The sequence below is a fragment of the Callospermophilus lateralis genome, chromosome 11, assembly GCF_048772815.1.
Source record: "Callospermophilus lateralis isolate mCalLat2 chromosome 11, mCalLat2.hap1, whole genome shotgun sequence".
NCBI classification, from domain to species: Eukaryota; Metazoa; Chordata; class Mammalia; order Rodentia; family Sciuridae; genus Callospermophilus; species Callospermophilus lateralis.
Genome location: NC_135315.1, coordinates 1207799 through 1228999, shown reverse-complemented (window position 1 = coordinate 1228999; position 21201 = coordinate 1207799). Strand labels below are relative to the sequence as shown.

The window sequence follows — 21201 nt, the reverse complement described above, 5'->3', positions numbered from 1 at the left end:
GTGCGGGTGCGCGCGCCGGAGCAGGAAGGCGGAAGCGGAAGTGGGGGCGCGCCAGCTTGCGGAGGGGGAGCGCCCGCGGCGTCGGTCCAGAGCGGGGTCGCCATGGGGCGAGGCAGCGGCACCTTCGAGCGTCTCCTAGGTAACGCGCCCGCCCTGCGCGGCCCCCAGGACCCGAGGGCAGCGCCCGGCTGCCCTCCCATGGCTCCCGGCTGCGGGCTTCGGGTGTGGCCGGGCGCGTCCCTGGGCTCCAGCGAGCGCGGCGCCGCGAGGGTGGGCGCGGGGCCTGCTTTGGGTCCCCTTTCGCCAGCGCGGGGCCGACCGGGCCGAGTCTGAGTCTCGAAGTGGGTGACGGAGCCAGACCTCACGCGGGGCCTGTGACCGCATGTCGGCCCCAAGGGTGGAGCCGGTGGTGTCCTCCCGGAACCTTTCCAGGCCCGTTTGTCCGCCCGGCCCTGAAAGCGTCCCCGGGTTCAGGAAGGCCTTTCCGCCACAGTGGAGGCGCCAGCTGAGCCATCCGAGCCTCCTGGAGAGAGCCAGCTTCAGAAGGGAATGTGTTTAATGTGCATGCTCCTTTCTCCTGGTGAAAACGCTCTGTCTGGGGACAGGCGCCCGGGTGCTGTCACGATCGGCTCCAGGCTGCCTCTTTCTGAAGCGTGCTTTTGGCAGAGACCTCAGATGGAACTTTCCTTGCCCGTGGGACAGGCAGGCCCGGCATCACATGCTTATGGGATGGTTCAGCGCTTCAAGGTTGGAATCAGAAGCTTGCTGAATCAGTCCCCAAGTGGACCCCTCTGTGCTGGGGAAGGTGATGCCGTAGTTGAGTGGTAGCTCCTCAGAGAGCCTTTGTCCGAGGCCACGCGGATGTGGAGAGAAGAGGTGTCAGCTGTAGAGTCCTTGGGAGCCAGTTGTGCCTTCCTCAGAGCCCTTGTAGAGGACTGGAGTTCATGTTACATGTCTCCCCAAGGCTTGTTCAGCTAATATCTAGTTGAAGGGTTAAAATATCTGAATGACAGGGATTCTGAAGGACTAAGTGAGTCTTCTGAGAAGCAGCAGAGCTTTGCATTTCAGAATGAATCCTTGCTGTGTGTGTGGCAAGCTATACTCTTGCCTGCTTGGTTTTCTCTGTCTGCAGGGACATAGGTAGTGCCTAGCTCAGGGGGGTTGTGTGGGAATTGGTTGAATCGAGTGTTTGAAATGGCACCTGATGTGTAACAAGCATGTCACAGTGTTCCATTTGCATCTTGTTTGGGAAGGATGGTCCTTCCATGGTGTGCTCTGAAAGGATTTTCATGTGGTTTTCCATTCAGTCCAGATGTGTAAAGGGAAGAGGCAAGTTCTCTTTTCCTTTTTGCTGAGCCTAAGGGCTGCCTAGGGAATCACAGACCAAATCCTGAATGACATCTCTTTCCCTCAGACAAAGCCACCAGCCAGCTCCTACTGGAGACCGACTGGGAGTCCATCCTACAGATCTGTGACCTGATCCGTCAGGGGGACACACAGTAAGTGATAAGAGTCTGTCCTGTAAAATGGTTGCATTCCTGCACAACCCTGAGTGCCCACTGATCCTCCAGGATTCAGCTGACCACATGAGACTTTGTGTGGGCAATCACATGGTCCACATGCTGGGAGTTCTGATGTTTTTGAACAATTAGGGGATTTTCCATGCAATGTAGGGATACTTGGTTGTGTTAATGTTTGCTTAGAGTTTCTGGGGACCAAACCAGTAGGCAGATATCCCCAACTTTCTTGCTGAAAGTGTTTCCCCCCCGCCTCTCTGTTGTTACCTATGGTCTTTTTCTTTCAGAGCAAAGTATGCTGTAAATTCCATCAAGAAGAAAGTCAATGATAAAAATCCACATGTAGCCTTGTATGCCCTGGAGGTAACTAGACCCTTGCTGCTATTCTCTGGCCTCCAGCCTTGAGGGTCCCCACTCCCAGCATCAGGCAGCCTTGTCCCCTTTCTGGGCACACAGCAATAGGTGAAGTCCTTTCTAGCCTTGAGCGCAGTTGTGTGCAGTGTCACTAGCTTGGTCACCCTGAGGGGTGACAGGGGAAGAAATGATGCCACTGGTACTCTGGCTGTAGTTGGTACATGAGCCCTGAGGGTCAGGTCTCAATTTCAGTTTGTGGCTGCAAGCCATGATATTGTAGGGGTCATGGTATGTGGGTTTGCTGCCTGTCTGTGAAGCTGCCGCTTAGGGTTCCTGGCAGGCTGGGTGGTTTGAGAGGCCTTTTGGAGGCCTGCATTCCCATGGGGAGGTGGGTACATCCAGGAAGAGGAGGGGACACTGCCTTGATCATTGGCCTGACCTTTCCCTTTCTTGGGGTCTGCAGGTCATGGAATCTGTGGTAAAGAACTGTGGCCAGACAGTTCATGACGAGGTAGCTAACAAGCAGACCATGGAAGAGTTGAAAGAGCTGCTGAAGGTAGGCGTCCCCAGGAAACATGAGTCAGGGCTGAGGGCAGGTCACTCCACTTTTCCTGGTGCTTACTGGGCGTCTATGACAGGGACAGCACTGGGTGCAGCAGCAGGTGTGAAGTGAGCAGTGGTGGTCCCAGTACTGCTCACGCTTAGGCTCAGACCTGGGAAGACACAGGCTCTGGATTGAAGTCCAGTCGTGTCTGGAGCACAGGGCTGACTCCTGGTTTTCTTGAGGTGCCAGGGGAGGCCTGTAAGAGCCAGGGCTTGGAGCTGAGTCTTGGATGGCAGCGATGGTGGTGGTGCTTTGTATGAGCAGAAGCCTGGAGAGGAGGCTTGGGACGGCAGCCATGTGGGGATGGGGAGATCTGAGCAGGGGACACAGGTGTGTCGCTGTGTCTAGGGGAGAATCAGAAGGGCAGACAGCAGTGGAAGGAGCTCCCTGGAGAGGGTGGTTTCATACCCCCCCTTTGGGAGAGAAGGGAAAGTTTTTCAGACCCCCTGGGAGGTTGTCCCCAGGCCCACCTGTAGGGATTGTGATGTGGATAGTGATGCAGAGTGGGGGTGACATGGCTGCTGTTTGAGGTGAAAGGACATCCCACCAAGGTAAGGCTGCTCCTCCTCTGCTGTGACCCAGGGCCTGGCCTCGTCTCATAGGAGACCCCATCCTGGACCCATGCTTCCCAGAGCTCACCTACATGTCCAAGCTGACAGCTGGGCTTTTGTGAGGCCGTTACTGTACCTTGGCCAGTTTCTTATGTGGTCCTGGTTGGAGGAGGGGAGGTGTCCTCATGTGGCTGCTGTGTTCTGTTTGTACTGTGGGGGTCCTCTGCTGGTCTGCCCCTCTACTGGGGAGTCAGAGTGGTGATGGGGAGGGAGTGGCTGCTGGAGGACCAGGTTGTGGAGAGAGATTTGAGTCCCAGTGTGGATGCTGTCACTGTGTCTCCTGGAAGCAGCTTTCTACCCTTTGTCCTCAGTGTCAGATGTCACAGCCTCCCTGAGAGAGCACCAGACTTGAGGCCTGGCTGTGTGCTACTGAGTGGAGATGGTGTCTCTCTACTGTGTGTGGAGAAGTTTCCTGGGCAATGCCCACTGCATTTCCCAGGCTGTGACTGGAAGCAGGAGCAGCCTCTATCCTTGGTCCTGAGGCAATACTTTGTGGCTGGGCCTAGTTGACTCTAGCTGTTTGAGACTGTTAGGAGCCAGTGACTTCCATGGCTAGTCTGGGTCTGTGGGGAGAGGGAAGGAGACATTCAGCTATAGGCTCTCAGACTTGGGGCATTTTAGCTCCAGGGAGTCCCTTGGCTCCTTATAGGGTTTAAAGAGTCATGGCCTGAGCAAGTGTTTGCTCAGGGAACCTGGGCACAGGATGGTGCCTGTCCTGTACATCTCACCCAGACCCCCCGCCACCTCTGTGCCAGTCCTGTCTGCTCAGGGCAGCTACCTCCTCTTGCTGAGACCTGTGGCAGCGCGAATATCCTAAGACCTTCCCCACTCCTCCCTGCCTTACAGAGGCAAGTGGAAGTGAACGTCCGCAACAAGATCCTGTACCTGATCCAAGCCTGGGCCCATGCCTTCCGGAACGAGCCCAAGTACAAAGTGGTCCAGGACACCTACCAGATCATGAAGGTGGAGGGTGAGTTGGGGCAGGGGGATGGGATCCCGTCCAAGGCGGAAACATTGCTCCAGAAGCCACAGGGCTACCCCCCTGGGCAGAGTCAAACCAGCTGGACCCATAGATGAGGGCAAAAGAGGATAGGCCAGTCCTCACTGAGTGGCTGACATTGGAAGCAAGGAGGATGGTGTTCTGGGAACTCCACAGAGAGCCCCCATGGAGGGAGAATGGGCTTCCACAAACTCCTGCCCTCTGGACATACCACCCCAGGATAAAAAGACAACCACATTTTGGCAAGTGATGTGGTCCTGGGGGGCAGTGCTGGATGAGTGGCCAAGGAAGACCTTGTAGGCGGCTGCCCTAGGTGCCAAGACTGGGCATAATAGGGAAACAATAGAGGGAAACAAAAACTATTGGCTTCTGAGGCCCTGGGGTCAGAGCTCACTTGGCTACTGAAGGACAGAAAGGTGACACATACCCAGAGGAGAGCTAGGCCAGGATTGGTCATGGCCCTGTGTATGGCAGCAAGTCACTGGTGGGGTTTAGGTTGGGCTGTGGCTGCTGAGGTGTGTCAGGGCCCCTCGTCTGCATTGCTCTGGCTGTTGTGGCCCTGGAGAGCGGGGCAGTGGTTTGAGAAAACATGTAGAGGTGTTAGCTGGGCTCAGGGTTCTGAGGGCTTTGGGCGTCTTCTGGTGGTTTTTCCTGAAGAAACGGATGTCAGGAGTCAGAAAGCAGCTAAATCAGGGTGGGACCTGAAGGTGACTGCAGTCTCCTTTCTCAGGACACGTTTTCCCGGAATTCAAGGAAAGTGATGCCATGTTTGCTGCGGAGAGAGTGAGTCCTGGGCGGGGCATGGCCAGGGCTTGGAGTTGAGGAAGCGGGCAGGGGCACAGCTGGGCAGGGAAGGCCTCCCCGTCTGGTTTGGGCGTGGGTGGGCCAGAGCTGGGAATGTAGGCATTCCTTGAGGACAAGATGTGGCTGTGACTCTGCAAGATGAGGTGGGGACGGGGCTGTGTTCATGGTGTCATTGGAATGTAGCTGTTGGGTACTTAACATAAATGCGCAGGGCACAGGATGAGCTCAGTGGGAGAGTGCTCCCTTCCATGCACAAAGCCCTGGTACCATCTCCAGCTCTGCAGAGAAGAAGAGAAAATGTATTAGGAGAGCTGGAAACCTGCGAAGTGTCACTGCCATACCTTTGGCAAAGAAAGAAGTCCAATTGGGGGCTTCCCATCTGAAGCAGCTCAGCCCTGGGCCCTGTGGCTCGGGCCACTAGGAGGGGTCAGACTGGTGCAGCTGCTCTGGCCACACAGATCTTTTGTTCCTTTTCCTGTCCGTGGGACCTGGGGGAAGGCTCTGCCACCTCGGGAGCTTGGTGGGGACTGGGGGTGTGGTCCTAAGTTTTGCTGTCCCCATAGGCACCTGATTGGGTGGACGCTGAGGAATGCCACCGGTGCAGAGTGCAATTCGGGGTGGTGACCCGCAAGGTGAGTGCCTGCCCTAAGGGGTAAAGGGGCCCTGTGGCCGAGCCCCTGCTAACTTCTCACATAGCCGGACAGACATTGGGTCACTTGTCATCACTGAAGCCACTGCCCCATTGTCACAGTCCTGTCCTTTCTGCTGAAGTGTGGTGGTTTTGGCAGCCATGTAGTAGATGGTCAGTGCCCTCAGCCAAAGTTGGCCTTATAGAAGGCTTAGGCCTAGAGCCACAGACCTGGCCAGGGCTGAGTGACTGACTCAGTGCTTCAGGTGACAGCCCATGTGCACTCTGCTACTTGAGGCTGTGTTCTACCTTCCCACAAGACCCCTGAGGCTGGCCTGAGGGGTGCAGAGGTCTGAGTAGCCATCCTGGAGCGACATGGTGCACTCAGAGCTCCTGTTCGTCAGGATCCCTGCACCCTTTCTGTTGACCTTTGTGGGATTTTTTTTTTTTTTTTTTTTTAACTCAGAGGCACTTGGTCCCCAGCTCTGTTTTGTAGTTTACTTAGACACAGGGTCTCACTGAGTTGCTTAGTGCCTCACTGTTGCTGAGGCTGGCTTTAAACTCGGGATCCTCCTGCCTCAGCCTCCCGAGCTGCTGCGATTATAGGAGTGCACCACCACTCCTGGCTGACCTTTGTTTTTAATTCCCCTTATATTCCCCAAACTTGTGACTGAAGTTGAGTCTTTTGAAAATGTTTCTCCAGGGGCTTCATGTCCTCCCAGGCATTTGTTTTGCTTGTCCTTATCTCTTCTCTGCTCCCAGACTGAGGCCCAACCTCAGTGTTGTCCAGGGTGGTTCTGGCCAGTTGGTGTGGCAGATGCCCCAGCCCTATAACCAGGCCTGCCCCACCCTACTCGCAGCACCACTGCCGGGCATGCGGGCAGATCTTCTGCGGCAAGTGCTCCTCCAAGTACTCCACCATCCCCAAGTTCGGCATTGAGAAGGAGGTGCGCGTTTGCGAGCCCTGCTACGAGCAGCTGAACAAGTGAGTCCCCTCATGGGCTCTGCAGGCTGCCTGCCCGCCTCTGGCTGAGTGCCCTAGCTCAAGGCCTAGGTGGACAGGGAATGCCAGCCAGAGGGCGGGAGGGGCAGGCCCTAGGCCAGGTGGGCAAGCGGGGCCCCAGAGCCGCCTGACACTACCCCAGCAGGCCAGTTGTTTATTTTTATTTTGGTTTATTTGTACTTCAACTTTTAGGGATAAAACTTGGAAAAGTTGTAGGTGTGGCGAAAAGTTGCAGGTGTAGTCAGAAGAACTCGGGGTGGGGGGGGGGCAGGTGCCTTTGCCTGTGTTCCTCGGCTGTGGGCTCATGGCCAGGTCTGTGCAGCCTGTGTTCTCCCTCCCTCCCGTTGCTTGTGTGTGCACGTGTTCACATATCTGCAGTGAATTGTGGCCCACGTGTCCCTTTGTACCTAAGCGCTCCCACATGTCTCCTGAGGAGGATTTCCTGAGGCAGGTCAGCCTTGCTCTCAGTGGGGACATCTGACCTTGCTGTGGCACTAACCCTGCTCTGCTGAGGTGGTTCAGTTTTGCCATCACCCTGAAAGCACCACTGGTGCCCACAGAGCACACTCCATGTGTCCTTGTACCTCCCCACCCTGACCTGGAACTTTCAGCCTCTGCTGTCCCTGACACAGATGCTTCTGCAGTGCCAGCCATCGTGCCCTGTCTCACGTCTCTGGGTCTGAGTTTACTTTCTGCTCAGGGTCTATAGGGTTTTTGTTTTGTTTTCTGGTGATACTGGGGGTTGAACCCAAGATTGTTCAACTACTGAGCTACATCCCTCCCTTTTTGTTTTGAGGCAGCATCATGCTCCATTGCCCAAGCTGGCCTTGGGCTTGGAGGCTCCTGTCTCAACTCTCCTAGTCTCTTATAGGCATGTGCTACTGTGCCTGGCCAGGACCTGCATTTTTGGCAGGAACCCCAGGAATGAGGTGGAGACCCTGTCTGAGTCTGCCCCCGGTCCTGTGGACCTTGACACTTGGTGTGTTGGATCTGGAGATCGCTCCCCGTGTTTGTCAGGTTTCTGCCACTGTGACAAAATTCCTAAGAAAAAAAACCAACTTAGGGAAGATGTATTTTGGCTCAGGGTTTTAGAGATTGAGTCCATGATGGCCAGCTCCATTGTCTTGGGCTTGTGTGACAGAGCAGCCTGGTAGGGAGCATGAGGTGAAACAAAGCTGCTCACCTCATGGCAACTAGGAAGCAGAGAGAGAGAGAGAAAGTAATTGGGGACAGAAATCTCACCTCGGGCACACCCCAGTGATCTACTTCCTCCTCCTGGGCTTCACCTGCTGAAGTTTCCACCATCTCCCAATAGCCTGTTAAATTGTGAATCCAGCCAGACACAGTTGCACACACCTGTAATGCCTGCAACTTGGGAGGCTGAGGCAGGAGGCTCACAAATTCCAGGCTAGTAGTTCAGTGTTGGAGAACCTTAATTCAATCCCCAGCTCTGACACAAAGGAGAAAAATGGACTCTAAATGGGTTAATCCATTGATGAGGTAAGAGCCCCTAGGTCTGGTCACTGCTGCATGGGGCCCAAGCCTTCAGCACAGCAGTCTCTGGGGACAGTTCAGACCCAACCACAGCACCTGGAAAGCTCTGTTACCTTGTGACTGGCAAGAGCCCACATGAGCCCGACCAGTGTCCTCTGCTGGAGGGCTCAGGCTCCACACTTGTCTGACTCTGCTCACCCTTCCCTCTCCTCCCCTCTCTGGTCCACATGGACCTGTTCACTCTGGAGAGGGGTCTGCACGTGCTGTTGGAATTCTTTATCTTATTTTTTTAAAGTTTTTTTAGTTGCAGACAGACTCAACACCTTTACTTTATTTATTTACTTTATGTGGTGCTAAGAATTGAACCCAGTGCCTCACCCATGCGAGGCAAGCGCTATACCGCTGAGCCACAACCCCAGCCCTTGCTGTGGGAATTCTGAATGCACTGCAAGTCTGTGGGCCTCAGCCACCACTTGCTCTGGAGAAGGTCTGCATGCTCCAGGTCGAATTCTAGAAAAGGCCTGGTCTGGCTCTGTGATCATGAAAGGTCTTGCAGCCTTTCCTAGAACCTGCTGGGGATGAGGCCTGCTGCTGGTCACAGGTAGGACACCGAGGGCAGTTCCAGGTGTTCTGGCCAGGTGGGATTTTGAGTCACCATTTCCAGGAGAGGGACTATGGCTTATGCCTACTGGTGCTCTGTGGCTGGCTCAGGGTCCACAGCTGCTCCTACTGTTCCCTGGAGCATGGCCATTGGGCTACATGTGCCTGTGGGATCCCTGTCCTCACTTCATGGGAATAGTGTGTAGGAAGCTCTGGGTGGTTGACAACATTGGTGGGGATGCGGCAGGTGTCAGTGGATGGTTACCTGTAGCATCCCATCTTGCCTCCAGGAAAGCAGAAGGAAAGTCCACCTCTACCACTGAGCTGCCCCCGGAGTACCTGACCAGCCCCCTGTCACAGCAGTCGCAGGTACCCAGTCCCCCCACAGTCCCCAGCACGCCCCTCCCCTGGGCCTCCCTCACCTGCCCTGCTGTCCTCAGCTACCCCCTAAGCGGGATGAGACTGCTCTGCAGGAGGAGGAGGAACTGCAGCTGGCACTGGCCCTGTCGCAGTCAGAGGCGGAGGAGAAGGAGAGGCTGGTGAGTGGTGGGAGTCAGCCTTCAGGAGGGGACCCCCAGTTTCCCTGGAGGTGCTAGGCAGTGCCCCACACTGTGCCTGGGGGACACAGGTGTGTGCAGTGCCCACCCCTCTTGCTGTGCCTTGTGCTGGCCCAGTGATACTGTTTCCCCATTCTGCTTCAGAGACAGAAGTCAACATACAGTGCACATCCCAAGGCAGATCCCACCCCGCTGGCGTCGTCGGCACCCCCAGCTGGCAGCCTGTACTCTTCACCCGTGGTGAGTCTGCTGTGTGCCCAGCCAGGTGGCTTGATGCTGCTTATGGGAGGTGGGAGGCAGGTGGGAGGACACCAAGGGCCTGGCTGTCCTGGCTCGGGGCTTCCCTGTGGGGGCTGAAGATATGAACAAAGGCCCCGCAGGTTAGACCCTGTCCCTTCACACACCTGTGCACCCTCAAGCATTAAAGCCCTTGGTCACAGGGCCACCTTGCTCCTCCAGCCAAGCCTCACTCTTCATCAGGCAGGCTGCAGCAGGTCAGGGAAGTCACGCGCAAGCTTTGGGCTCTGGTGGGTCTGGGCCACAGCTGGGCCTCTGGGCCAGGAGCAACCCTACCACTGACCGGCTGTGGCGCTTCCTCCTTCCTGCTGTCGGCAGGGCCCAGGCAGTGCTGTGTGAGGGCCAAGTGGGCCGTCCCTGTTCTGGCCTGGCCCTGGAAATTAATGGGAGTGCCAGCTAGGTGTCACTTGTGCTGCTTCTAGCAATGTTGCAGAGCCCAGTGGTGGCAATGTCAGAGCCTTTCTAAGACTTTCAGGTGGTTCCACCCCAGAGAGGAGAGGGTGGCCCTGGCGCCTGTACCACGGGGAGCCTGTAAAGCCATGGCTATCAGCATCAAGTAGGCATAGCATGGGGACTCAGGGCCAGGGCCATGGGGCACCACCCAGGCCCCTGCCTGGGTCACTTGGGAGCCGAGTGCTACTCCTCTTGACTGTGGAGTAGCACACGGCCTCAGGCCTCTCTTTGTCTCCCCAGAACTCATCAGCACCGCTGGCTGAAGACATCGACCCTGAGGTAAGGGCCCTGCATCTCATGCTGTCCTGTCACACTTGCTAGACTATGAAAGTGACCCCTTTATTGCCATGCAGCTTGCGCGGTACCTTAACCGGACTTACTGGGAGAAGAAGCAAGAGGAGGCTCGGAAGAGCCCCACGCCATCTGCGCCTGTGCCCCTAACAGAGCCAGCCACGCAGCCTGGGGAGGGGCATGCAGCCCCTGCCGGTGTGGCTGAGGTGAGAGGCCACTCTGCACTCCTGGTGCCTGTCTCCGGGGGGTTGTGTCCAGGGCAGGCTGGATGGAGGCCCCCTTAACCTTCTGGTCTCTTACAGGCTCCCCTTCCGGAGACAGATTCTCAGCCCATAACTCCCTCTAGTGGCCCCTTTAGTGAGGTAAGTTATGCCTCCCTGCAGGGCAGGGGAACACACTGCAGGGCCCATTGTAAGGGGCAGTCCCTGTTAACGGACAGCTCTGACCCTGCCGTGCTATGCCTATGTGGCTTCTCAGAAGAGAACCTGTCTACTTTGTGTGGACTTAACATGAACCCCATATTCTGAGCAGCCCAGGCCTACCCAGAGGGGTTCCCCCCTCTCCTTGGGGCTTCTGGGCTTTGTCTGCCTTGAGTCAGACCAGGCCCGTGTTAACCAGGGCAGGGGCTCCCAGCCAGCTCCAACCTGACTGTCCCTGAGCAGGTGGACAAAAGCCCAGCCTTGGGCCTCATTGCTTTGCTGTAGACAAGGGATGCTAATGGTGCCTGCCCGGTAGAGCAGATTGGAGACCCAATTAATGGTCTGCTCCAGGCTCTGAGCACAACAGGCATTGTCCAGATGCCCGTGTGCCACCTCCGCAGGGGGTTTGCTGAGGCCTTATAGACTGGCTGGTGCCCAAGGGAGGCTGGCCTAGTCAGCATCATGGCCATGCTCAGCTGACTGCCTTGTCCCCAACAGCAGTACCAGAATGGAGGGTCAGAAGAGAGCCACGAGCAGTTCCTGAAGGCCCTGCAGAACGCCGTCACCACCTTTGTCAACCGCATGAAGAGCAACCACGTGCGGGGCCGCAGCATCACCAACGACTCGGCCGTGCTGTCACTCTTCCAGTCCCTCACCAGCATGCACCCGCAGCTGCTCGAGCTGCTCAACCAGCTGGATGAGCGCAGGTGTAGGTGCCTGCGCCTTGGACCTCGGGGTTGTCAGCTCCCGGGTGGTGGGGTGTCTGGAGCAGCGCTGCGTGCTCAGCCCTGTCCACTGCTGGACATAGGGCCTGCCCCAGGAGAGCTAGCGCTCCTCTCCTGTCCTTCCCTGAAGCCGTGGGCTCCACCATGGGGCTGCGATGGGAAGTGGCCGCAGCGCAGCGAAGGGCTCTGCCTTTCTGTACTCTGCAAAGCACAGGACTGTCTGTCCCCTCCAACCGAAAAGCCCAGGGCCTGCAGCCCCTAGGGAGGTGGGCTGGGCTGGGCCTTGCTGATTGCTGAGATCAGCTGGAAATGCAGGGGCCCAGCATTTACCAGTGCAGGAGCCCATGCTGACGGGGCTGCCCCTATGCTGTAGTGGTCAGGGCCATCCTACCCTCTGCCAACAGTGTATTATGAGGGGCTACAGGACAAGCTGGCACAGATCCGTGATGCCCGGGGTGCACTGAGTGCCCTGCGTGAGGAACACCGCGAGAAACTACGCCGGGCAGCTGAAGAGGCTGAGCGCCAGCGCCAGATCCAGCTAGCCCAGAAGCTAGAGATCATGCGGCAGAAGAAGCAGGTGCAGTGGCTGGCCCCACGTGGGGGTGGGGGGGTCCTGGGCCTGCCTGACACCCGCCCACCGTGTGGCTGCCACAGGAGTATCTGGAGGTGCAGAGGCAGCTGGCCATCCAGCGCCTACAGGAGCAGGAGAAGGAACGGCAGATGCGCCTGGAGCAGCAGAAGCAGACTGTCCAGATGCGTGCCCAGATGCCTGCCTTTCCCCTGCCCTATGCCCAGGCATGTGCCGCCCCGCCTGCCCCCTGCCCTATATCCATGCACATCTGCCCCCACCCCTGCTGGCTGAAGCCCTCTCTCACTGCATGTCTTCTTTGTCCCCAGCTCCAGGCCATGCCCACAGCCGGGGGCGTGCTCTACCAACCTTCGGGCCCGACCAGCTTCCCTGGCACCTTCAGTCCAGCAGGCTCAGTGGAGGGTTCCCCCATGCACAGCGTGTACATGAGCCAGGCAGCCCCAGCTGCCAGCCCTTACCCCAGCATGCCTGGCACCACGGCAGGTACCCACAGGGCAGAGGTGGCCCCAGACCACAGCTTTCTTTAGGTTTTATTTTAGCCCAACTTAAACAGAAAGTTGAGAGAATGATGCAAATAATTTTTAAGATTTCCTAAACATGAACATTTTCTCACGTCTGCTTTTTCCTTCCTCCGCCTGTGCACGCCCTCAGTTGCCTTGACAGTAAGGGGCAGGTGATACCTTCACCCAGACATGTTTACTGATACTAGGGCGTGTGCTCACAGGCTGGGAGGGCATCACAGAAGGCGTTAGTGACAACGCACTGCATGTAGGCCTAGTACGGCTCCTCCAGGACATTCATCCCTCAGACATGGGCTGTTTGGCCCTGGCCTGTGAGCAGACTGCCCCATGCAGGTGTGTTCTGCCTGAAGGTGCTCTGGGCTGCACTTCTGGCATGGAGGGAGCTGTCAGGTGGGGGACACAGTGTGTTGCTTTGTCCCAGCATGGCCGTTTGACGCCTCTGGATGCATCTCTGCAGACAGTGCCTTTTCCTCTGTCGTCAGCAGGTGTCTGAGGAGGGAGATAAACACTCTGCAGATAGCTGTACTCCTTAATCTTTTTGCCTCACCTCAGTAGTTCTTGCTAAATTTTGCCTGAATGTATGATTGCTTGTTGTGCTACATGGCCTGGCCACAAACTCCTGGGCTCAAGCGATCCTCCTGCCACAGCCTCTGAGTATCTGGGACTGCAGGTGTGCGTCACAGTGGCTCTTTTTGACCTTTGGCAGACAGTGCCTAATTGTGCCATTGACTTTCCAGTGGAAGGGGAGGGGCTTTTCCCTCTCCATTCCTGTTCTTTATGTCAGATGGGTTCACTGGCTTCTCCTTCAGAAGACAATCCTTCATTATCACTGTTGGTTTTGCTCACACCAGCTTGGGTGGCCTGTGGAAGCCCTGGGCTGGCTCCTATGACTTTGACTGAGGCAGGTCAACTCGATACTCTGCTTGACCGGTCCATTCTTGGACAGCCTGCTTCCTTCTAGTGGAGAGTGGCCTTTACAAGCCATGGTCTGGCTTCTGGGTGTGCTTGTACTTCTGAGTCCTGTTGGCTGATGAACTTGGAAGTGTGTGTGCCGTGTGGCATGTGAACACGTCCTCATGCTGCACAGAGACCAGAAGCTTATCTCAGTGTCCCCCATCCAACAGTGTGGGGTTTCTTCTTTGTTTTCAACATAGTTATCTATTTGCTTGTTCCCATGAAGGCTGGACTGCAGTGGGAAAGCCACGTCTGGCCAGAGTTGAGCGTTTATCTGTAGCTCCTGTTGTGTGACCTGAGGTCAGGGTGTCAAGGTTCTGGGCTCAATGCTCTAGGATCACCTCCCCCTACCTCCTGCAGTGTGACTGTCTCATTTCAAATACAGTCTGGATCATTTATTTAATTCTATTTTAGAACCATCTCCCATCCTTGTTGGCTTTATTGTCCTCTTTTGAAAATATGAAGATAAATGAAGTTCTAAAAAATCACAACAAAAAATCTCAGAGCCAGGCACAGTAACACATACCTGTAATCCCAGCCACTCAAGAGGCTGAGGCAGGAGGATCGCAAGTTCAAAGCCAGCCTGGGCAACTTTGTGAGACCCTGTCTCAAAAAGTGAAAAGGAGCTGGGCACAGTGGCACATACCTGTAATCTCAGTGACTTGGGAGGCTAAGGCAGGAGGATTGCAAGTTCAAGACGAGCCTCAGCAATTTAGCAAGGTCCAAAGCAACTTAGAAAGACCCTGTCTCAAAAAAAAAAAAAAAAAAAAAAAAAAGCTGGGGATGTGGTCAGTGGTGAAGCTCCCCTGGGTTCGATCTCCAGTATCCCCATCCAAAAAAGAAAGAAAACCTCAGAAAAGGGAGTCCAGCCTCCCTGCCCTCGCCACTCCTCAGAAGCAGCTCATCTATCTTATTTGTCACAGATCCTAGCATGGTGAGTGCCTACATGTACCCAGCAGGGGCCGCCGGGGCACAGGCAGCCCCCCAGGCCCAGGCAGGGCCCACTGCGAGTCCAGCCTACTCATCCTACCAGCCCACTCCCACCCCAGGCTACCAGGTATGTAGACAAGACTGCTCCCCTCCCAGCTGGGCCCAGGTCCTGCCCATTCCCCATTGCACCACTTCCTTCCACAGAACGTGGCCTCCCAGGCCCCGCAGAGCCTCCCAGCCATCTCCCAGCCTCCACAGCCAGGCACCATGGGCTACATGGGAAGCCAGTCAGTATCCATGGGCTACCAGCCATACAACATGCAGGTATGGTGCACTGGGCAGGACGCTCCTGGTGTTGGGCTTTAGATTGCTGCAAGCCAAGAGGCCCGACATCTCTCTGGGCACGGTGCTATTCTTCCAGTGTCTGGCTTCATCTTACTCTCCACAGAACCTTATGACTACCCTCCCCAGCCAAGATGCATCCCTGCCACCCCAGCAGCCCTACATCGCAGGACAGCAGCCTGTGTACCAGCAGGTGAGCCCTTCCCTGACCACCTCCCCTGTGTTGCCTGATGGGTTAGGGATGAGAGCCTGACTGCTGTAGGGCCATCCTGTGCTGCAGTCCCGTGGGGAGACAAGGTCATGCTTAGGGTCCCTCTCGTCAGACACATGAGGACATAAAAGCCAAGGAGACAGGTTCACATGAGGACGGCAGACCCGTGGAGCTGTGTGAAAGCTGGAGCTCCCGGGCTCCATGCACCACGTTGACGGCTTCTGCAGTCCACCTTGTGCTGCGTCCAGCCCCTGGGAACTGTGACTCAGGTCTCTCTCCTCTCCTGCCCCACAGATGGCACCCTCAGGTGGCCCTCCCCAGCAGCAGCCCCCTGTGGCTCAGCAGCCCCCTGCACAGGGGCCTCCTGCACAGGGTAGTGAGGCCCAGCTCATCTCCTTCGACTGACCCTGGGCTGGAGATTCAGACCATCCACAGTAACACTACAGTTCAACCGAAACCACCTGTGTCTAACTAGCTGTCTCCCTTGCTTCGTGTGACCCTTCTAGCCCCAGTCCTCGTCCCTGCCCTCAGCCCAGGCTTCTGCCACTGGCTCCCAGCTTTGGTCCTGTCTTGGTCTCTGACTTCTTTCCCCAGGGCTGGGCCTCGGGGACGGGAGGGGGTAGGAAAAGGACCTTCCTTGGGAGTCCTCAGCTCTGTGTGTTGGAACCTGCAAGAGGTGGCAGGAGTGGGGACCCTTGGCCCTGATGCAGCCCGCTCTGGTCTCACTCTGAGCTGGCAGTGAGCTATCCAGGCCTGATTCCCCACTTCTCAGCAGGGTGAGGGCTTCAGGCTCTCCAGCTTCTCTGCTTTTCAGCTGTCCTCCAACGCAGAACAGAAAATAAAATATATTTCAAAAAGTACTTGCTGTTTGATGACCAACATGCCCTGGCTCAGCCCCAGTGGCAGCTGGGCACTGCTTCCGTGTGCTTACTGTGGCTATAGCAAAATTCCTGAGGCCGGACAGTTAGTAAAAACAATTTATTTCTTACGGTTCTGGAAGTTGGGAGGCCTTAGCCTTATTGTAGATGGGGACTCGGCAGGGCATCACGTGGCAGGGGCATTCGACGAAAGCGGCCACTCATTCAGGAAGAGCCCTTATGCCTCCTTGGAGGTCCCACCTTCAACGCCATAGCGGAAGTGGAGCTAACAATCTGGGTTTTGGTTGCGGCGCAGGAGCCACGGCCGGAGCTGCGGCCCGCTGTGGGTGGGCTCTGCGGCGAGTCTCATGCGGGGTCCCTTACCTCTCAGAAGACCCCGGCGGTCAGGCACGGGATCCTGGAGATTGCAGCACGATTCCTCCGGTCCCGTGCGGGGGAAAAGTGGCAGCCTGCGCTTGCGCGGCGCAGCGCTCCGCCTTGTGGGTAATCTCGGGGCCGCCGAGGCTAGAGTGGCCCGGCCCAGCTTGAATGCCTGGAGGCCTCTGGGCTAGAGCGGCCGCCCAGCTCGCCTGCTCGTGGCTAGAGCGTCGCCTCCGCGTAGAGCCGCGTGTGACCTTCCCGCTCCCGGAGCGATGCTACCGGCGGCCGCCTGCCGCCTGTGGGGGCCGCCCCTCGGGCTTCGGGCCTCCGCGCTCCGTCTCGCCAGGTATTGCAGGGCCCTGGGCGCCATCACTGGGCCGGACGGTGGGGCCGATCGGGCAACGGGACGGTGGGCGCGCGGCCACCCTCCTGGGCCCTGGCCGCGGGGTCCGCTCGGCCCTAGGCGACCTTGGCGTCCCGGTCCCCAGGGTGCAGTCAGTGTGGGTGGCGGCCGGCCGCGGGCCCACGTTCAGGAAGGGTTCTAGTAACGAAATGCCTGGGCCAGGTGACGGAGTTTGCTCGCCCAGAAACCCGCCGTTCCGGGTGGAGTCACTGCACAAAATCACGGGGGCTCCCCAGAGGAACCCAAGGTGGTCGGAAGCCACCCACCCCTGGCTGGGCCCAAGGATCGAGGTGGTCTCCCGCCCCGGTGTTGGAGGACCTGCTTGCATGTCTTTGCTCACCCCCTTCCCTTCCCGGGCTGACGCTGTTTGCATGGGGCGACTAGACCACAGGTGCCAGGTGTCTGTGCCGTGCGACAGATGAGGAGCAGCAGCCACCGAAGGGGTGAGGCGCTGGCGGGGGCACCCCTGGATAACGCCCCCAAGGAGTACCCGCCCAAGATCCAGCAACTCGTCCAGGACATCGCCAGCCTTACGCTCCTGGAGATCTCAGACCTCAACGAACTCCTGAAGGTAACCCGGAGGTTCAGCTCAGACGTCAGACTCTTGAGGCCTGGGGGCTGCCCTGTCTCTGGTCTCTTTTGGGAGTTTGGTAAATTGTCACAAGTGTGCTTCCCAGCCGGCCATGTTGGCATATTCCTCTACCCCCACCTACTCCAGCGGTTGAGACAAGTGGATCTCAAGTTCAAGGCCAGGCTGAGCAACTTAGCAAGACTTTGTCTTAAATTTTTAAAAAGGGCTGGGGATGTGGCTCAGTGATAGAGCGCTTGTCTAGCATGTGCAGGGCTCTGGGCTCAAACCCCAGAGGTGCTTTCCCCCCATTAGTACAATTGGAGCGTAACAGCCATCTACTGAGACTGTTCTCTGTCCCCACAGAAAACCTTGAAGATCCAGGATGTCGGCCTCGTGCCGACTGGTGGCATGATACCTGGGGCTCTCCCTGCTGCAGCAGCCCCTGAGGTAAGGCCAAGCCAGGTTCTGGACGAAAAGCCTTCTCTATGCTCAGCTCACCTCCTGTCTCATACCGTGTGGCACAGTTCTCTTGTCCTATCTCGGGTCCTGTAGCTGCCATCCCCTGTGCCCTACACCTCTGCAGGTTCCCACTGTGGGCTTCCCTGCACACCCAGGGACTTCCCTGCCAAGAATGTTTGTGTCACTTGGTAAAATGGGGCAAGTGCTATGGAAAAAACTAGGGAAGAAGTTTATAAAATTTCAAGGAAGTCCTTGATTAGGAGGGAACATCACAGAAAATTGAAGGGCATTAAAGAAAAGGTCCAAGCATTCCTGGAGATCTCAGACCTCAATGAACTCCTGAAGGTAAGGGGGAGACTCAGCTCAGATGACAGATTTGTGAGGCCTGGGGGCCGCCCTGTCTTGGTCTCTTTGGGGAGATTGGTAAATTGTCACAAGTGCGCTTCCCAGCCGGCCATGTTGGCGTATTCCTTTAACCCCACCTACTCCAGAGGAGAGGCCAGATAGGAGGGCTCCCAGGCAAGAGCATGACTTTCTGTCCGAGTGGGAGCTAGAGGGGGCAAAGGGCAGGTAACAGGCTGCTCTGTCCCCTGGGCAGCTGGGAGCAAGTTTGTATTTCTGAAAGGAGCCCAAACCCAGCCTTTGATGGCTGGCTTGGGGATAAGCCTCTTTCATCTGGGTCCCTACCCTCAGGTCCCTTGGTCTGCACCAGGCCAGGTCCTACAGAACACCCCACACTCAGGATGGGTGATGATTCCACGGGGGCCATCCTCACACTCCCACCTCAGACCTGGGAAGTGTCTTTAAAGGCTTGTTAGCTAGAGGTGCAGGTGGTAGTGGAGCACCTGCCTGGCATGCTGGCGACCCTGGGTTCCATCTACAACACTTGTGAACACCCAGAAGGCTGCCAGATTCAGGCCCGACACCTGAAGCAAGGGTAGGATTGTCATATGATCCATTGTCCAAACTGGAGTGCTTTTGAGAATGGACAGAGTGCTGTTGATGACCTGGCAGCAGGCCCAAACTAGGGCATCTCACACTGTGGTGCTCATGGTGGCCCTGGCTATTTGTGTGTCACCTCAGGAACACCGTTGCCCATCTGTCCCATAGTCTTGCTGGGTGAAGGTCGAGGTCAACGCAGTCAGCTCATCATCGGCACCTGCCCTTGCATGGCTGAGGACGGGACTGGTACTACTTCCCTGGAACCTTGCACATCTACAGTGCACTTTGGTGTTGCTCACCCTGTCTCATGAGGAGGTTTTTTACGGGATGTGAGGTTCTGCCGGCCTGTGAGGCAGGCTTCAGAGTGGTCCATAGGGAATGGAGTGTTTCTAGGTGAAGGAACCAGGTCTGAACCCTGACTAGCCTGTGCTGGAAGAAATGCATCTGTTGGTCACAAGACCCCCGGAGGCAGTCTACTCACGACCCAGACTTTGCTGGGGCTGGAAGCTGGCAGTGTGCCTGTCCTCGCTCACCTGCACTTCCCATGGGGTAGCCAGGAGAAGCTGCTCCACCTTCGCCCCATCCTTTCTTACCTTGCCTGCTTTCTTCTGCTTCCTAAGGTAGCAGAGGAGGAAGATCTCCCGAAACAGAAAGAACGGACACATTTCACTGTCCGCTTGACAGAGGCAAAGCCGGTAGACAAAGTGAAACTGATCAAAGAGATCAAGAACTACATCCAGGGCATAAACCTTGTCCAGGTGGGCTTCCTGTGCCTGAACCCTCTTCCCTGGGACCAGCATACGCTGACAGTTATCTGGGGTGGTCCCTTCCAACATGGACTTGGGTATGGTGGTCTAGGGCTCACGAATCTCTTGACTTTGCTGTCTGTCTCTGGCAGGCCAAGAAGCTGGTGGAGTCCCTGCCTCAGGAAATCAAAGCTAACGTCGCCAAAGCTGAGGCAGAGAAGATAAAGGCGGCCCTAGAAGCCGTGGGCGGCACGGTGGTTCTGGAATAGCCCCACCTCTGAGGACTTATGGACTGGGGTCCCTGGGACCCGGCAAGGCCCTGCCTGCCCTCTCCATCCCCAGCACCAGGCTCCCAGATGGAGATTCCAGGGGGCTGGAGTTACTGGCCCTAGTGGCAGTCTGTCTGGGGGGGACAAGATGGACCTGCTGTGGTGGGGGGAGGGAAGCCACTGCCTGTGTAGAGCACAGGAGGCCACCTCAGAAGGTATGGGGTTACAGGAGTTCTTCTGGTGGCTGCTGAGAAAAATACACTGTTGAGGCTTGGGTGTGTGGAGTAGTGTGCCCAGGGTGGGTGGTACGAAGGGCCCCTGGGGTGGTGTGGTCGGAACTTTCCCAGGACTGGTCCTGCCCCTTCGCCCCTCCACCAGGATGTCTGAGTGTCTGCAGATATTCCTCAGCTCCCCTGTGTGCAGAGGCCTGTGGTTAAGGGGCCTGGCAGTACCCTGGCCAAGCTAGGAACAGAGTGGCCACTGTTGGACAGGCCTGGCCCACCCTCTGGCTGCAGGCCCCTTAGTGCCTCTGCTGTGTAGCTGGCTGTAATGGCCAGGGGCCTTGCTCTGAGGACCCTTGGCCTCCTTTTCTCAGACAATCCCATGTTCAGCAAGACTGGGAGAGGGACAGTGAGTGTCCTTCTCTGGTCCTAGATAGGCTGACTTCCACTTCCTGTGAGCAAGAGGCTGTAGACTTGTAGAGCGCCCCCTTTGGGGAACATAGTGCTAGGCAAGGGGCCCCTGGGAGGCACACCCAGCTCTGCCCACTTGGTGGGAGTGCCTGACAGGCTCTGTCCAGCCTACCTAACATCACCCAAGGGCCCCTCCCAAAGGGCCTTCAGTGTCCTTGCTGCCCTGCCAGCCTCCACCTGGAGTCTCCCTCTGGCCCTGGCAGTTCCTCAGGTTAATGAGTATCCAGCAGCACGTCTCTGGCTTCACCTCAGCTAAGGTGAGCTGCCCTGGGCCTGGGTGCAAATAGACATGCTGCTGACCCTGGGGAAGGCACTGAGTGTCCCAGCTCAGGGACAGGCCCCTGCATCTTAGAGAGCTGAGCCCATAGTCTAGTCAGTATGGACTGGTGGCTCCCTGCCCAGATAAGGGGGCCTTTCACTCCTGGACTTCCAGAGGGTGACTGCTTGAAGGTGGAGATGACATCAGGCCATTGCCTTAGCCTCATCCCACCTCACCAGCAGGGGCCATCCCTGATAACAGGTACTCGGGCACTCATCACTCCAAGTTGTGTCTGCTGGGTGTCCTTCCTCTAACCACCCTGGGCCTTTTCAGGTGGCTCCTTGATCAGGCCCTTTGTTGTCCAGTGTCATGTTCACAGCTAGACACTCAGGGTCACTCCAGGTGAACTGGGCTGCATGACATAACCACAGGAGACAGAGAAAGACCTTTTGGTTCCTGTGATGGCCCCTCTGACCTTAGGGATCCATGGAAAGAGACAAAGGGGAGCTCGTGTGGAACCCTTTTATTGGGGAGAGGCCATTCAAATGAGGCAAGGGTCAGGGTTACAGGGAGCAGGTCAGTGCAGCTCAACCCCTCTGAGTGCCCCCTGCTCCTAGGGCCATGCCTTGATATCCAAGCAAGGGAAAAGCCGGAGTCCTGAGTCAGGGCACTACCAGCCAGTCTACAGTGATCTTTGAGGTCCCCGTGGTGCATTAGG

The 21201-nt window shown here is 56.9% G+C and overlaps 2 protein-coding genes and 1 long non-coding RNA gene across 4 annotated transcripts; 2 read left to right on the top strand and 1 right to left on the bottom strand.

The window, feature by feature from the left end:
- Nucleotides 1–35: 35 nt before the first annotated feature.
- On the top strand, nucleotides 36–15764 carry Hgs (hepatocyte growth factor-regulated tyrosine kinase substrate). 2 transcript variants are annotated; one of them, XM_077110626.1, is made up of 22 exons: nucleotides 36–139; nucleotides 1415–1499; nucleotides 1805–1880; nucleotides 2335–2427; nucleotides 3933–4056; nucleotides 4817–4869; nucleotides 5454–5522; nucleotides 6379–6503; nucleotides 8906–8984; nucleotides 9056–9154; nucleotides 9317–9412; nucleotides 10163–10201; nucleotides 10276–10419; nucleotides 10516–10575; nucleotides 11134–11341; nucleotides 11762–11934; nucleotides 12012–12152; nucleotides 12255–12429; nucleotides 14345–14478; nucleotides 14556–14675; nucleotides 14800–14886; nucleotides 15199–15764. In XM_077110626.1, exons 1-22 carry the CDS (start codon nucleotides 103–105, stop codon nucleotides 15307–15309), a joined length of 2328 nt encoding a protein of 775 aa, XP_076966741.1. In that variant the 5' UTR covers nucleotides 36–102; the 3' UTR covers nucleotides 15310–15764. The 2 variants fall into 2 exon arrangements, with proteins under 2 accessions (XP_076966741.1, XP_076966740.1); XM_077110625.1 differs by having other exon boundaries at nucleotides 11131–11341.
- LOC143642301 (uncharacterized) lies at nucleotides 12480–16247 on the bottom strand. The gene is made up of 3 exons (XR_013155638.1): nucleotides 16146–16247; nucleotides 14068–14164; nucleotides 12480–12956 (listed from the first exon to the last, which is right to left on the bottom strand). It is a non-coding gene; the product is annotated as an uncharacterized LOC143642301 (long non-coding RNA).
- A 69-nt stretch (nucleotides 16248–16316) lies between these two features.
- Mrpl12 (mitochondrial ribosomal protein L12) lies at nucleotides 16317–19808 on the top strand. Its single transcript, XM_077110627.1, has 5 exons — nucleotides 16317–16488; nucleotides 16930–17116; nucleotides 17480–17563; nucleotides 19138–19275; nucleotides 19416–19808. The coding sequence occupies exons 1-5, from the start codon at nucleotides 16415–16417 to the stop codon at nucleotides 19530–19532; spliced, it is 600 nt and encodes a 199-aa protein (XP_076966742.1). The 5' UTR covers nucleotides 16317–16414; the 3' UTR covers nucleotides 19533–19808.
- The last annotated feature ends 1393 nt before the right edge of the window (nucleotides 19809–21201 follow it).

Bases quoted from the DNA above. Each gene is read 5' to 3' on its own strand.
- Mrpl12 (XM_077110627.1), top strand. From the start codon at position 16,415: ATGCTACCGGCGGCCGCCTGCCGCCTGTGGGGGCCGCCCCTCGGGCTT. The intron at 17,564-19,137 runs GTAAGGCCAAGC...CTGCTTCCTAAG, and splicing joins CTGCTGCAGCAGCCCCTGAG to GTAGCAGAGGAGGAAGATCT. The intron at 19,276-19,415 runs GTGGGCTTCCTG...TGTCTCTGGCAG, and splicing joins AGGGCATAAACCTTGTCCAG to GCCAAGAAGCTGGTGGAGTC.
- Hgs (XM_077110625.1), top strand. From the start codon at position 103: ATGGGGCGAGGCAGCGGCACCTTCGAGCGTCTCCTAG. The intron at 5,523-6,378 runs GTGAGTGCCTGC...CCCTACTCGCAG, and splicing joins TCGGGGTGGTGACCCGCAAG to CACCACTGCCGGGCATGCGG. The intron at 12,430-14,344 runs GTACCCACAGGG...TATTTGTCACAG, and splicing joins CATGCCTGGCACCACGGCAG to ATCCTAGCATGGTGAGTGCC.